At 33.5% G+C, this 13,980-nt stretch overlaps 1 protein-coding gene across 1 annotated transcript in view; it reads left to right on the top strand.

Moving 5' to 3' along the window:
* The window catches only part of SPAG16 (sperm associated antigen 16), a 935,138-nt gene that overhangs the window by 486,955 nt on the left and 434,203 nt on the right, over positions 1-13,980 (top strand). Inside the window, exon 12 of the mRNA XM_026002203.2 lies at positions 9,286-9,471. Within this exon, the coding sequence (XP_025857988.2) occupies positions 9,286-9,471 (186 nt within the window). The remainder of the gene's footprint in view (positions 1-9,285; positions 9,472-13,980) is intronic.

The following is a 13,980-nucleotide window of genomic DNA, read 5'->3' as shown; positions in this document are numbered from 1 at the left end:
TATGATATTAATGGGCCTCCATTAAGACTTTCAAGTAGTGCTAACATAAATAAATTTTTAAAATCTATTTATGGGAACTTTGAATAGGGACTAACAAGAAGTTTGTCATCTGTATGTATGCTGTAAGTCCCCAAATGTGTCAATGTTCTTGTTAGCCAGAAATGAGTATAATATTAAATAATGTTTTACAGTTTCCAAAGTGCTTCTGTCATTGTTGCATTTGGAGACACCAATCAGACTATGCAGATAGATCTGTAGGTGAAACAAATCTGACATGATCCAGTCCAAATCCACACAAGTCCAGTATGTGTTGATCAGTGGAGGTCACTCAAATTCATATTCTTATACTCTAGATGAAACATGTTTAGAATTCCCTAGTTGCTATTTTAAGAAAAAGTGATTAAAGATAATGTAATTATGAATAATTTAATAAAATGACTAGTAAATTAACACATATTTGACTACACTTTGCAGCCAAATTTTAACACTGTTATTCCACTCACTAAATGCATAATAATAATAATAAAGTACTATTTGATCCCCATGCTGTCTTATGCACACTGCATTTCTAGTCTTTACTCTGAATCTTGCAGTAGTATTTCAAACTTCCTCATCAGTTTCTGCATCACAGTCTTTTTATACCTATGACTTTAAAAAAAATCTTTAAAAATATGAATTCCTTTTCTTTTTGTTTCTATATCCACATGCATTTTCTTAAGCATTCAGCATCATACTATTTTATTTTCTAGGGATTTCACTCTCCAAGTGTCATGTTGTCTTTGGTTAGTCTCAGGCTGAAGCTTGTGCATTGTTCTAGTGGGTCACTGCCAGACTTTGAGCTCAATGCACACAGGGCAAATTCATATCTTCAAATGATGTACATTTAAGTTCTTATTCCAGCTTCTGCTGTAGCTAACTATTCCATAGCCAGTAATTTCATCCTTAAATGGAGTGATTGCACGGTAGGGTTTCACATTTATTATGCTTACAAAATTCCATCTTAAAGAAAGGGCTGACTTCCTGGAAGCTGGCAACAAGAGCAGTTATCCTTCTAAAAAACAATGCCTTTCTTACCTCCCCCTCGTCCTTTAAAAAAATTCTTTAAAGCTATGTGCTCCGTGCAAGTGACAACTCCTCAGAGCCTATTGTTTGGAGATCCATAAACTTTACTTCTTAGTGTTCACAACTTCTTCGTGAATTATATTTTAGCAAACATTCTTAGTTTGATCCACATTAGAGAGTCACAGTAGAAAAGTATCTTTTCTTTCTTTTACAGATGAGAATACTGTTTCCACAAGCAATTAGGCTTTTAAATGGCAAATATGTGATTGAAACATAAGAGCTAACTTCTGCCAATATTATAGTTTACCTTATTTTCAGAATAATTAAGAGCCTATTATTGAGTACTAAATTTATACACCTAAAAGATCTTATTTACTTATACTTGTAAGGCTTCAGTATAGAATTCACACAGAAGATAAACTAATATGTACCTTGATATTTACTAATTCCTTGATGAATGGTACAGCCTTGGTGAAGGAGCTCTAATCAATGAAAATGTGGCAAATTCAGGTGAAATCTGTGCTATTTTCCAGAGTTTATCAGAAATGTGATGGAGAATCTGCTGAAATCATATCTATCATTTCCCTATTCACTCCACTGATTTTATGGTGGAATAAATGACACTCCTAGAAAGACCAATAAAACATTTTAGTGATTATGAAACCACAGGAAATTAGAGGACTCAGGGATAGGTTTGTTGTTACCAATACTTCTTTCTCTTATCTACACTTGCAGGGATGGAGGGACAGGAAAGGTAAAGAGCTGGCTTTAAACATGATTTAAATTAATGAAGTTTGGATTTCTGAAAAGTAGATTCATAAACTGAAATGCTCATTCAGTTAGGTTCCCAGACAGAAATACAACATAGTTCAGAATATTAGAAAAAGCTTTGTTTGCCCTGAAACAAATTCTCTTGATTTTATCAAGAGAATTTCAATCTGAATGCAAGGCTGGTCATTATAAACAATAGATCTGTTGTGGGAAGGAAAATAACAATTTGAAAAGGAAACATGAAAAATAATTAGGGAAAGGATAAGAAAGAATATCTCATGCCTCTGAGAACGGAAATTACACACTATAGTCTCACATTTCAATGTGTGGAAATATAGATAATCTTATATTTATTACCAGTATTTGAAGTGATAGTATATAAGATTGGATTTGAATAATGCAAATATATGCCCTATTCAGTAGAAATAGACTAGTCAAGTTTGAGTGGATGTACAGCTTCTAAGATCCCTGTGTTATCTCTAAAGTAGAAGTAGCATGGAAAAGAATATTTGGGTGATAAAGAAAAGAAATGAGTGGAATGTCATTTCTAGGATATGATAGCTTTCTTCCTCTACTCTAAAAGCAATTGAGTGAAAGAGGTTTTATTTGAATTTGGAATGATGCCAAGCATTATAACTGACTTTAACGAAGGGGAGCTTTTTATATAGAAGAAAATATGCTCAAGAAAAGGAAGACTTTATAACAAAGCTACTTAAAGCTCAATGAACTGAGTTTCCTGTTATTAGAAATTTTAAATAGAGGTTGGGCATTAAAATAGTAGAATATCAGTAGGAATAATTAAAACAAGGAAGTGTGATTATATTATATGGATTTAAGGGCTCTTCTAGCCTTAAAATTTTGGAATTCCATGATATATGAATTCACTCACATTCCTTAAGCTAGTTTTAAATGTATCCAAATTATCATTATAATATTTCCAAGTATGGTAAACCTCTTATTTTATACCAGAATCACAGGCAGTGCTTCTTCTGGAACCAGAGAAATATCTTGTTCTATCTACTATAAGACTTTCAGACAGGACATTGGCTTCAGGTAATGAAGTACATATCCTGCCTCTGCTGACCTTAAATATTTTGTCAAATCAATCCTCCTAGGACTTGAACTCAGCCTCACACCTACATATTTTGGTTGCCGTGTACTCTTGAAAATCAGAAAAGAGTACAGTGAAAATTTCTGTAATCCAGGACTAAGATCAGATGTCAAAACAAGGTAAAGAAGCAGTATCATTAGAGGAGACTTTTTCACTGGAAAACTGACATTCCACCATTCAATGCACTTAGACTTGGAAAATCCTTTAGCTAGTGGAACAGGTAGGTATCAGTATGAAGCTGACACTTGCCTTGAAAATCATTTACCAAAACCTGGGAATGCTTGTGATTATACAAAGCATAGATCTCAAAATAACTAAATTCAGTAATTAAGTAAAACACTATAATAGAAAGCACTATCAATTCTTTAATGTATTTTCTACTCTTCCTAAAAAAAAAAAAAAAAAAAAATCCGGTCTTGTTATGTTCCCAGTGTTAACATACTAAAAATTAATATCTGATTACTTTCTTAACTCCTTTTAAAACCCTTTGATCTCTCCTTGTGGCGTACAGATTAATATAATTTAGGACTGCAGGAAAGGTCTTTTATTATTTGACTGTTGTTTATCTACTTAGCTTAATTTTTTCATTGTTCTTTTCTTCTTGAATGCAAAATACTTAAAAATCTCTGATTATGCTGCAATTTTCACATGCTGAACATTCATCCTTTTTCCTTTCCTGCTTTCACATTGTGAGCACCTGCTTATACAAAAGATGTGAAGGATATGAAGTGCACATATTCCTCAAATTATTTACATTTTTTTCTTTGGCTTAAATTATGAGAGAAGTCTGTATATATTCAGAGATCACTTTATTAAATGCCTTATCATGGTAATCCAAATACTCATTGAATTAGACTTTTTTTCACTAGGAGTATAAGATATATTATTTCTTCAGCTTACTTAATGTGAGCTAATTATTTATTCATTGAATTTATTTATGTCCTGCATCTATCCAAAAAAGATATGAGGTAGGTGGGGGATATGCTATTTTCCTGGGCCTATATGATAATATCCTCCAACACAATCTGAATTTATGTGTGTATAGTAACTCAGGCAAAATTCAGAAGGAAATAATTTAGTATGCCATGAAATTAAGCTTCTTTAAATAGTAAATATCCAAATAAGAAATCTAGTAATAAGATGGGACATAGGACCTACTTGCCTACATTATTCTTTTCTTACATTATAAGCCCTGAAAAATTATCTATTAGAAATAGGACTTTAGGGACATTAGCATATTCATAATTGTGTTTCATCCATTAATTCATTGATTCAATAGCTATTTATCAAAATTCCCTATGTGCTAAGTATGAAGCTGGAATTGGATATATAGCAGTTAATTTAAAAAACAGTTTCTGTTTTAATATATGCTACATTCTATTGGCAGAGAGAGAGGGGGGCAATAAATAAATAATGATAAGTGCTATAGAGAATAGTGCTATAGAGAAAAGCCATTCAGTAAAGAGTAACAGAGAGAGGCAAAAAGTTAGGATGATATAGTATTTTAAGTGGGATTGGAAGAGATGCCCTTCATGATAAGGTGAAGTTGAAGAAAAGGTCTTTAACTGAAGTCATGGAGCAAGCCATGGGAATATCCACAGGAGATAGCATCTTAGTGCCAGAAGAAGTGTGTGAAGATATCCTGAGGGGAAGAATGCTTCGTATGTTTGAGAAGTATGGAGGGATGATGGATGGAGTTGTCTAGTACAGTGTCTGGAGCATATGACTAACTGTGAAATGAATAAATGAATCTCCTATGTCTTCTAGAACATTGGGTCAAAAGAAAGAAATGGAAAAGGAAGTATCAAATGTAGAAATTATGAGATAGCTGAAAAAAATATATTTAATGTTATGAATATAACATTTTCTTGACACAGTCATAGGGTATGCATAGAAACTTAATTTTCAAAAGGATGAGAACTATATTTTAGTACCTATGGATATATATCAAAATATTATAATAACCCAGGTTATGTTTTTCAAGAATATAAAGAATATTCAATTCTAATGTATCACATGCACGCATATGAATGACAACTAGAGAATACTCAGAAGCATGTTGGATACAATAAGAAAATTAAATAATAAAATAATTCCCAAGATTAAAATTAATACGTAATAGTTTAAAGGCATTCCTGGGCATCTCTATCTTATTTTCAGGATGACAACATTATTCATGATCTCCATATAAAGTTTCGTAAATTAACCTACCAATTTCTGTCCTTCTGCATCTATAACCTAAGCAATAACATAATTAAAGGATAAAACAAAATAAAAAAGAGTAACATGCTGGTAGTTTTACAATTCCAGTATTTTTCTGTCCTCTGTACCAAGATTTGCTTTAAACTTGTTTGTTTTGCTATAAACTTGTGTGTGTGTGTGTGTGTGTGTGTGTGTGTGTATATATATATATATCCCTAAATTATGTAGTTATTCCATTCTATTAACACAGATATATGAACAACTGAAATCTCTCTTTCCTTCTTGCATACATCATTTGTGCATTTACACAATAAATAGCATGTCTTATAAATACTATATACCAGGCACAGGAGAGTCCACTTGCCAGCATCTTTCCACTCCTGTGTAAAAGTGGAAAGACTGAGCTGAAAATCCGATTGAAATTTCTCAAGCAACTTGCAAAGGTACACCTGGAGCTCCAAACAATACACCCAACCAAGGACAGTGGTTTTGCAGCCAGTAAGGGAAGGCCTGATCTTTGCAGAACACTCTGCTTTTGCTAGCATCTGTAATATCTGAACATAAGGCTGTCTTCTGAATTCACTTTATGTATGATTCTTGGTTGATTCTACATTTCTACACAAAAGAAGGGTATATCAATTGGGAACAAAGGGAACAGAAGTTGGATGTGGGCACTGTTTACTTCAAAAGAGACCATTTTCTGTGTAGACTGGTGTTCACTTTACTCTGTCACAGTGCCCTCACTCACCAGCCAAATGCAGCCAGCAGCTCCGTATCAAAGGCTAAGGATTTAGAATAACTTGGATGAAAGCATTCTTTGCCCTTTTTGTTTTAATTTTTAACTTAAAGTTTGGGGGACTCTCACAAGCTAGGCACATTAAATGTAAATCAAAATATTTTAATTTTTTTCAAGTAATCTAAGTTCTAAGTTTGAGCTTTTCTGATACAATTATTTTATGAGCTCATTGATACCAAAATTTTTATCTTTTACCTATAAAAAACATGAGAAAATATATCAATATAATTTGGTTATAGGTTTTTCTGCCACATAAATAATACATATATATCTATAGTAAGTGAAAATATTGTGACTGATATTCCTTTTACAAATTCAAATAATCCTGTTGAGTAGATAGACACAGGTATATAAATTATAGAATAATGAAAGTAATTGGATTCCATTCTACTATCTATAGACATAAGGATAAGCAATTCCACGTAAAAACTGGTTATCACAAGAGTATCTCTTAAAAACAGTATCAAGTTTGAATATTACCCAGAATTTAAAATGTGCTGTTGTAAGAATTCTCTTATTTGATTTTCAAAGCAACACTTTAGGCTATATTGAGCAGGACTTACTATCCATATTTTTTAAAAAAGACAATGAATTCCAGAAATGTTAAATGTAAATGTTAATGGCCTGTCCAAGGTCACGTGGGCTGTCCAGCAGAACCAGAATGAGAAGTTAACCAAATGTAAATAAGAATGATTTAGTGTACTTGCTAACAAACTGGATCCACTTTTTCTCTTTTTGGGGATTTCGACTTCTCTTATTTTGTGGAGCTGAGGGAAACCTTGAGTTTTGCTTGACTTGGAGCACTTTTTGAGTTTTGGTTCATCATTCTTTCTTTCTTTTTCCCTTTCCATCCTCAAATATTTTATTTTCTTGCGTGCCAAAAGCATACAATTTTGCATATTTCAAACCATATCTTTTGAAAAGCCAAAACATTTCAGAGAAATTCAGAAATTCATATTCTATATATTTTGGGTTTGGTTAAGTTCATACACATGAGCAACAGACTTAATATATTAAAAGCTTATGAGAATGTTGTTTATTGTTGACTAAATATCAGTTGATGGCATTTGTAAAGATCATTACAACTGCTTATCTCAGTTGTGATTATTACTATTGTGATTTTTGTGGGGTTTTTTTTTTTTTTCCACATACTTTAAAGCAAGGGAGAAGAATGTAAAACTTGTATGAAAGAATTTTCAGCCAGACAGAAATACATTACAGTAATTCTTACCCTAGAGCAAGACTTATGTCCATAATAGCTTGCTAGCCCATCAGAAGGACAGATTTGAGAAAGAGCCACAGTTAACTTATTTTTTATTTTTGTGTTTGTTTGGACAATTTTTTAAGTAAGCCCGAGGCCCACCATGGGACTTGAACTCATGACCCCAAGATCGAGAGTTTCATACTCTATGGACTGAGCCAGCCAGGCACTCCTGCTTGTATATTTTTAGACAAATATATTTTTAGGTCTTTAGTATTAAAAAGTAAAATTTTGAATGGCAAATATATGTAAAAATAAACAATAGCTGCAAAGTAAAAGACAGTTTTAAATATCTGTCTATTAGTGAAGGACTATCTCTCATAGAGTCATTTCTTTTTAATTCTGCTAATCTGAAACTAAAATACAGAATGGGAGAAGATATTTTCAAATGACCTATCAGATAAAGGGCAAGTATCCAAAATCTATAAAGAACTTACCAAACTCAACACCCAAAGAACAAATAATCCAATCAAGAAATGGGCAGAGGACAGGTCTTCTTTTCTCCAAGAAGACATACAAATGGCCAATAGACACAGGGAAATATACTCCACATCACTTGGCATCAGGGAAATACAAATCAAAACCACAATGAAACACCATCTCACACCAGTCAGAATAGCTAAAATTATGTACTATATGTTGGCTAATTTAATTTAAATTTAAAAAATTATAAGGAAAATAGATATCCTTTTATAACTGTATAACCTTCTTCACTCTGTAATCCACCTTTCCTCCACCACCTTTAAACTCTCCTTCTCCAGTGCTTGTTTCTCTGCTGTACTTAAAAATGTACTTCTTGGGGATCCCTGGGTGGTGCAGCGGTTTGGCGCCTGCCTTTGGGCCAGGGCGCGATCCTGGAGACCAGGGATGGAATCCCACGTCAGGCTCCCGGTGCATGGAGCCTGCTTCTCCCTCTGCCTATGTCTCTGCCTCTCTCTCTCTCTCTCTCTCTCTGACTATCATAAATAAATAAATAAAAAATTTTTAAAAATGTACTTCTCACAGCATAAAAAGCAAAAAACAAAAAACCCAAAAAACAAAACAAAACAAAAAAACAAGTAAGCAAATACTTGTTTTGATCTTGCCATTCCCTCTCTTGGAAATACTAGGTACCTTTCCTTATTCTTTTATAAAAACACAACTTCATTCATTCATTCATTCATTCACATATTTATTCATTCTGGAAGTATTTGCTGAGTACTTCAATTAGTCAATCCTAATGCTTGATGCCATAGAAACAGAGAGAAGAATGAGTTCTCAATCAAAATCACAGGGAAAGAGTACGAATAAGCAATTCATTATACTTAGGGAGAGAAAAGTTATAAAGAGAACAATAGAAGGATCATGCAATGCATAAGAATATGAGGAAAATGATGGAATTAAAATTTTCTTGGAATTAATATTTTACCAAAAACTCCTAGATGTTTCTGCTCATGTCATTAATATCCATTCATTTCTTAAACTAGCAGTCATGTCCACCACTTGAAAGTCACTGCTTTTTTAAATATCTACTAATAACCTAAATGGAAAGTCTAATGGCTTATCCTTAACCATTCAACTCATCAAAATCTTTTCTCTCTCAAGATCTAGCTCAAAAATATCCTCATTTCTGGTTCACTTCCTTCAACATCCAAACTGCATTCCTGGACCATTTCGTTCATCGAAACATAAACAATACTGACCTGTTGTATTGTATTAAACTTTTTAAATTATCTTAGTCAATGTCTAAAATTTCATCATTCTGAGGCTACATTATCCACAGACCCTACACATAGCCCCAAAACTAATACATACTAAAAATAAATATTGATTTAGGCAATTAATCTAAAAGGATATAGAATTAATCCAGAAAGTGTGCAACAGCAGTTTGTCTCATCAAACTTGAATTACTAAATAATACAAGTAAGTATATAATTGTTATGGGCTCAAATAAGATCTTGAGATTCAAGCATTTAGTATGCCACTAAAAGCAAGAACGATTTGACAAACACACACAAATTACTGATAGCATATAACCATTTGTAAAAAATAATCATAATTTGACTTTTTAACAAATTACTTTTTTTATATTCTTGCAAATAGTGGCAACAAATTGGCTACTTCAAGTGGTGATACTACGGTTAAATTATGGGACCTGTCTACAGGCAATTGCATTTTGACCTTTGAAGGACACAGTCATGCAGTATGGTCCTGCACGTGGCACTCCTGTGGTGATTTTGTGGCTTCTTCCTCACTGGATACAACTAGTAAAATCTGGGATGTTAACAGGTAAGAAGTACTTTTAAACATTATTAACCCTCTCTGTTATAAATAAAGGCAATGTTCTGTTTTGTTTTGTTTTGTTTTGTTTTTCCCTCTCAATGCTTCCCCACCAGGGAACATTTAAAAAAAAAAGTGTTAGTTGATAAAATTATAGAAAGCTACTGAAATAATGTCTGTAAAATCCGTTTCTAACTCTGTTAATCATTATTGTTATAACAAGTCCTTTCTAAATATAAGTATAAAGATCAATCGTATGTAATAGGATTAGAATTATTTCATTGGGAAGCTGTTTGTTTTAAGCAGAAGAAAAATAAATATTTATTTTAAAGAATGAGAATTTTAGTTCTCCCTCAGAATTGCTTCATTATCAAATCAGCAATTTAATAGACATGAGTATTACAGAGATAATTACTTGCTTTATGCTTAAGTTTGATATATTATAATATTTTTCCCAAATTAAATGCTTATCAATTCACAAATTGCAAGAACTAATATAATTTGATGTATGTAAAGTGTTATAAAATACTTTATAGATATAGAAGTTTTATATTTTTATCTTAATTTAAGACAGACAAATCTATTATGTTTACAGTATCAAATACTTCTCATCCATGTATTTATGTATAATTACTATATCCTATTAGATGTGAAAATAGTATTCAAAAAGCTGCTATCAAATATCCTGACTGCTTCAGGTAACACAAGGGATTATAAATCATCAGTCTGACTTCTGTCACTTAAATTATTAAAATAGTGCCCAGATTCCAAATATGAGATAATGACTCCTAGAAATTTAGGTAAACAATTGTCACTGAGCTACTGTAGTTTATTTTGTAAAAGAAAAATTGGCTCACTATGAAGATAGACACTACTGATTTGGGGTTATGGGTAGAACAGTTACCTTGAACAAACTCTATCCATTCTTTCTTGAATTATGGGTAACCTATTTAGGAGAGTGGGCAAGTATGGTGTTTGCAAAAAATCAGCAGGTTTTCCGGAAGGATTCATTGAAAGGGTATGCTCTGTCCTATGCATAAGTTGACTGTCTCCTAAGGCCACTTACCAGTTACTCTGTTCTTTTTTCTCAGCCCCAAACTGACCCTTCTATACTGTTTGTGTGATGTGTGACTGGAACTTTGCAGACTACATTTTTGCTTTGCAAGCAGACTCTCTGTTAGGCTTTGGTAATAGTAGGGAACTTGTGGGAGACTGTAGGGCTGGAGGAGGTAGAGGGGATTTGCTTCTCCCTGTCTCCTACCTATGGGATTCTTCTGGACCTGTAGTTCCCGTGAGCATCACCAGCAACACTTCACCTCAGTAACACAGCTTCGGTCTTATCACAGCAGCTAAATCCAGTTGGCAGCTTTTCTAATGCTTGCAGTAAAAAGCTGGATCAAGCTGTCATCAAAGACATTAGCTCCAGCAAACAGGCACCTCCTTCTCGGAGGTCTGTGTTCCCAGCTCAGCATGGCCCCTTTTCTAAGCTGAGGAGCCAGTAGACAAGTGCCCCCTCCTCAGAGGACTAAGTTTCACTCCTGTAGGCATCCCTCTTCAAGTTTCTAAGTTTAACCAATTCCACCCTATTTCCTTTATTCACTAAGTCCTATGGGTGATAGCTCCTTTCCGCAGTGCCACTCTCTATGATACCTTAATATTCTTTTTTTCTCTATTTAGTCGTCCAGTTAACAACTTTATACATAGGTAATAATCCCATATATTAAATTCTTACTGTTAAAATGATAGGTGCAAATTTTGTCTCCTAACTTGACAGATAGAGGACATTAATGAATAAATAACAGAACCCACCTGAGTTATACAAATTCAGCTAAATAATGTTTGGCATATTCTGCATGGGAAAACATGGCTCCGAATAATATAATTTAGACCTATTTCCATCTAAAATAGTTAATAATTTAAGATGTGTTTTAATTCTCAAATGGATACCATTTACCTATCTGGAGTAATCAATCATATGCAATTCTTAATTTTATTATGTTTCTATATTATCATATTTTATAAGTATTTATTTAATTTTATTATGTTTCTATATTATATGATCAGATTTCATAAGTATTATAGTATACTGGCATTTATTTTTTTTAAGATTTTATTTATTTATTCATGAGAGACATAGAGAGAGAGAGAGGCAGAGACATAGGAAGAGGGAGAAGCAGGCTCCATGCCCTGGGCCAATGCAGGACTCGATCCCAGGACTGCAGGATCATGCCCTGGGCCGAAGGCAGGCGCTAAACAACTGAGCCACCCAGAGATCCCCAATATCGGAATTTAAAAATATTTTATTGAGGTATGATTGACACAAGGTTGTCACAAAAAGCTATACCTATATAATGTATATAACTTAATGAGTTTGGTAATAAGTATATACCCATGAATAAGTATACACCATCACCAATCTATGACATAAACATATCCATTACCTTCAAAAACTTTTTCCTGTCTTCTTTTATTACCATTAGTATTATTATTATTAGTGACAAGAACTCTTAATATAAAATCTAGCCTCTTGATAAAATTTTAAGTATACAATACAGTGTTGTTAACTATATGTACTGTGTTATGCAGTAGATCTGTAAGACATTCATTTTCTATGACTGAAATTTTAACAATAGTGTCCAATTTTATTGTTTATCACCTTTGGGTTAGATGAGAATCCTAATAGAAGATTGTAGTGCATTCTAAAATATAATATCTTTTCCCATGTTTTAATCATTCAAAGTGTTTTTTAAAAAAAGACAATAGTTAAGAAAACTAATTCCCAGTAGACTCAGTCCTACTTAGAATTATTTCAAAAGTTTTGATTTGATGACTTTTCTCCATGACCTTGATATCCAAATACTGTCTTCTAGTTGATACCTGGGAGACGTTGATATAACAGATCAAAATTGCTCTTAATTGATGTCAAAAATTCTTTATATTTCAAATTTCCCATCAATGTCAAGAGCTTACTTTCATCACCAAAGGCAAAAAAATATCTACCAATTTTGAAGCTGAGGTAGTGGACCAATAATGGCAATAAGGGAGAAATTGATTATTTCTATAGTGGTTATTAATATATCTTTGAGTCATAATCAAAACACTGGGTTGTAATTTAAAATTACTCATGGATAATACTTTGTAAATAAGACTAAAACTAGTATCTTTAAAATGTTATAGGTTATTGGAACTGGCTTAGTGACTTAAGGGGAGAAGCTATTTGCCTTAGTAAGATGGTGGCTGAAGCTGTGCTCTACTGGGCCATAATATTCTTAATCTGAGGCCATATAGTTTTTAATTTAAAAAATTATATTTATAGATTTTATTGTTCACCAGAGAAGGAGGAGTTTAAAATATATTTTTCTCAGGATACCTGGGAGGCTCAGTGGTTGAGCATCTGCCTTCAGCTCAGGGCATGATCCTGGGATTGAGTCCCACATCGGGCTCCCTGCATGGAGCCTGCTTCTCCCTCTGCCTATGTCTCTGGCTCTCTCTGTGTCTCTCTCATGAATAAAAAAATAAAATCTTTAATATATTTATATATTTTTTCTCTCTCTCTCTTCTACAATCTGCTTTTATCTTTGAGCTCCTGGCTTAGTTTTGAGCATCCTTTAGTTGATGTCAGGTCCCTACCCTTGCAACTGCTCCTCAATTGGACATTACTTGCCAAAAGCATCCAATTAGCTCCTTATCAGTTGGATAACTGCGAATCATAATTAACATAAAAAATCCCAGATCAAGAGCTACATTTACTAAGTGCTAATAAGAATCTCTGAATAGTATCTGTGGTACAATTAGTCCGAATGTGTCGACAGCCTACAAAGTTTCTATGAATAATTAACAGGAATATTTCGATGGTCTTCTGAATGATTATTTATATAAAGTGGAAATTATATGTTTCAATTAGTAATCATTGATTTCTACCTTAATTTTCAAATATATTTATTAAAAGTCAATCTTAGGGATGCCTGAGTAGCTTAGAGGTTGAGCATTTGCCTTTGGCTCAGGGCATGATCCTGAGGTCCTGGGATCGAGTTCTGCATCAGGTTCCCCACGGGGAGCCTGCTTCTCCCTCTGCCTGTGTCTCTGCCTCTCTTTCTCTGTCTCTCACGAATAAATTTAAAAAATCTTTTAGGGAAGCCTGGGGGGCTTAATGGTTGAGTGTCTGCCTTCCACTCAGGGCCTGATCCCAGGATCTGGAATTGAGTCCCGCGTCAGGCTCCCCGTCAGGGGCCTGCTTCTCCCTCTGCCTATGTCCCTGCCTCTCTCTCTCTGTCTCTCATGAATAAATAAATAAAATATTCACAAATAAATAAATAAATAAATAAATAAACAAAATCTTTTTAAAAAGCCAATCTTAAAGTGCACACACACACACACACACACTCACACACCATTATATCCTAAGTAGGAAGTGCTTGGCACATAGTAGTTTGGTTGCATAAATATAAAGAAAAAATCAACGTATACATATGGAGAAAGTGTTCCCATCTACTTTGGAACTAAAATTTAATTGTTCTA

This window comes from Vulpes vulpes, chromosome 16 (genome assembly GCF_048418805.1).
Source record: "Vulpes vulpes isolate BD-2025 chromosome 16, VulVul3, whole genome shotgun sequence".
NCBI classification, from domain to species: Eukaryota; Metazoa; Chordata; class Mammalia; order Carnivora; family Canidae; genus Vulpes; species Vulpes vulpes.
Note: the sequence above shows the minus strand (reverse complement) of the source record. Positions and strands in the feature narration are given on the sequence as shown.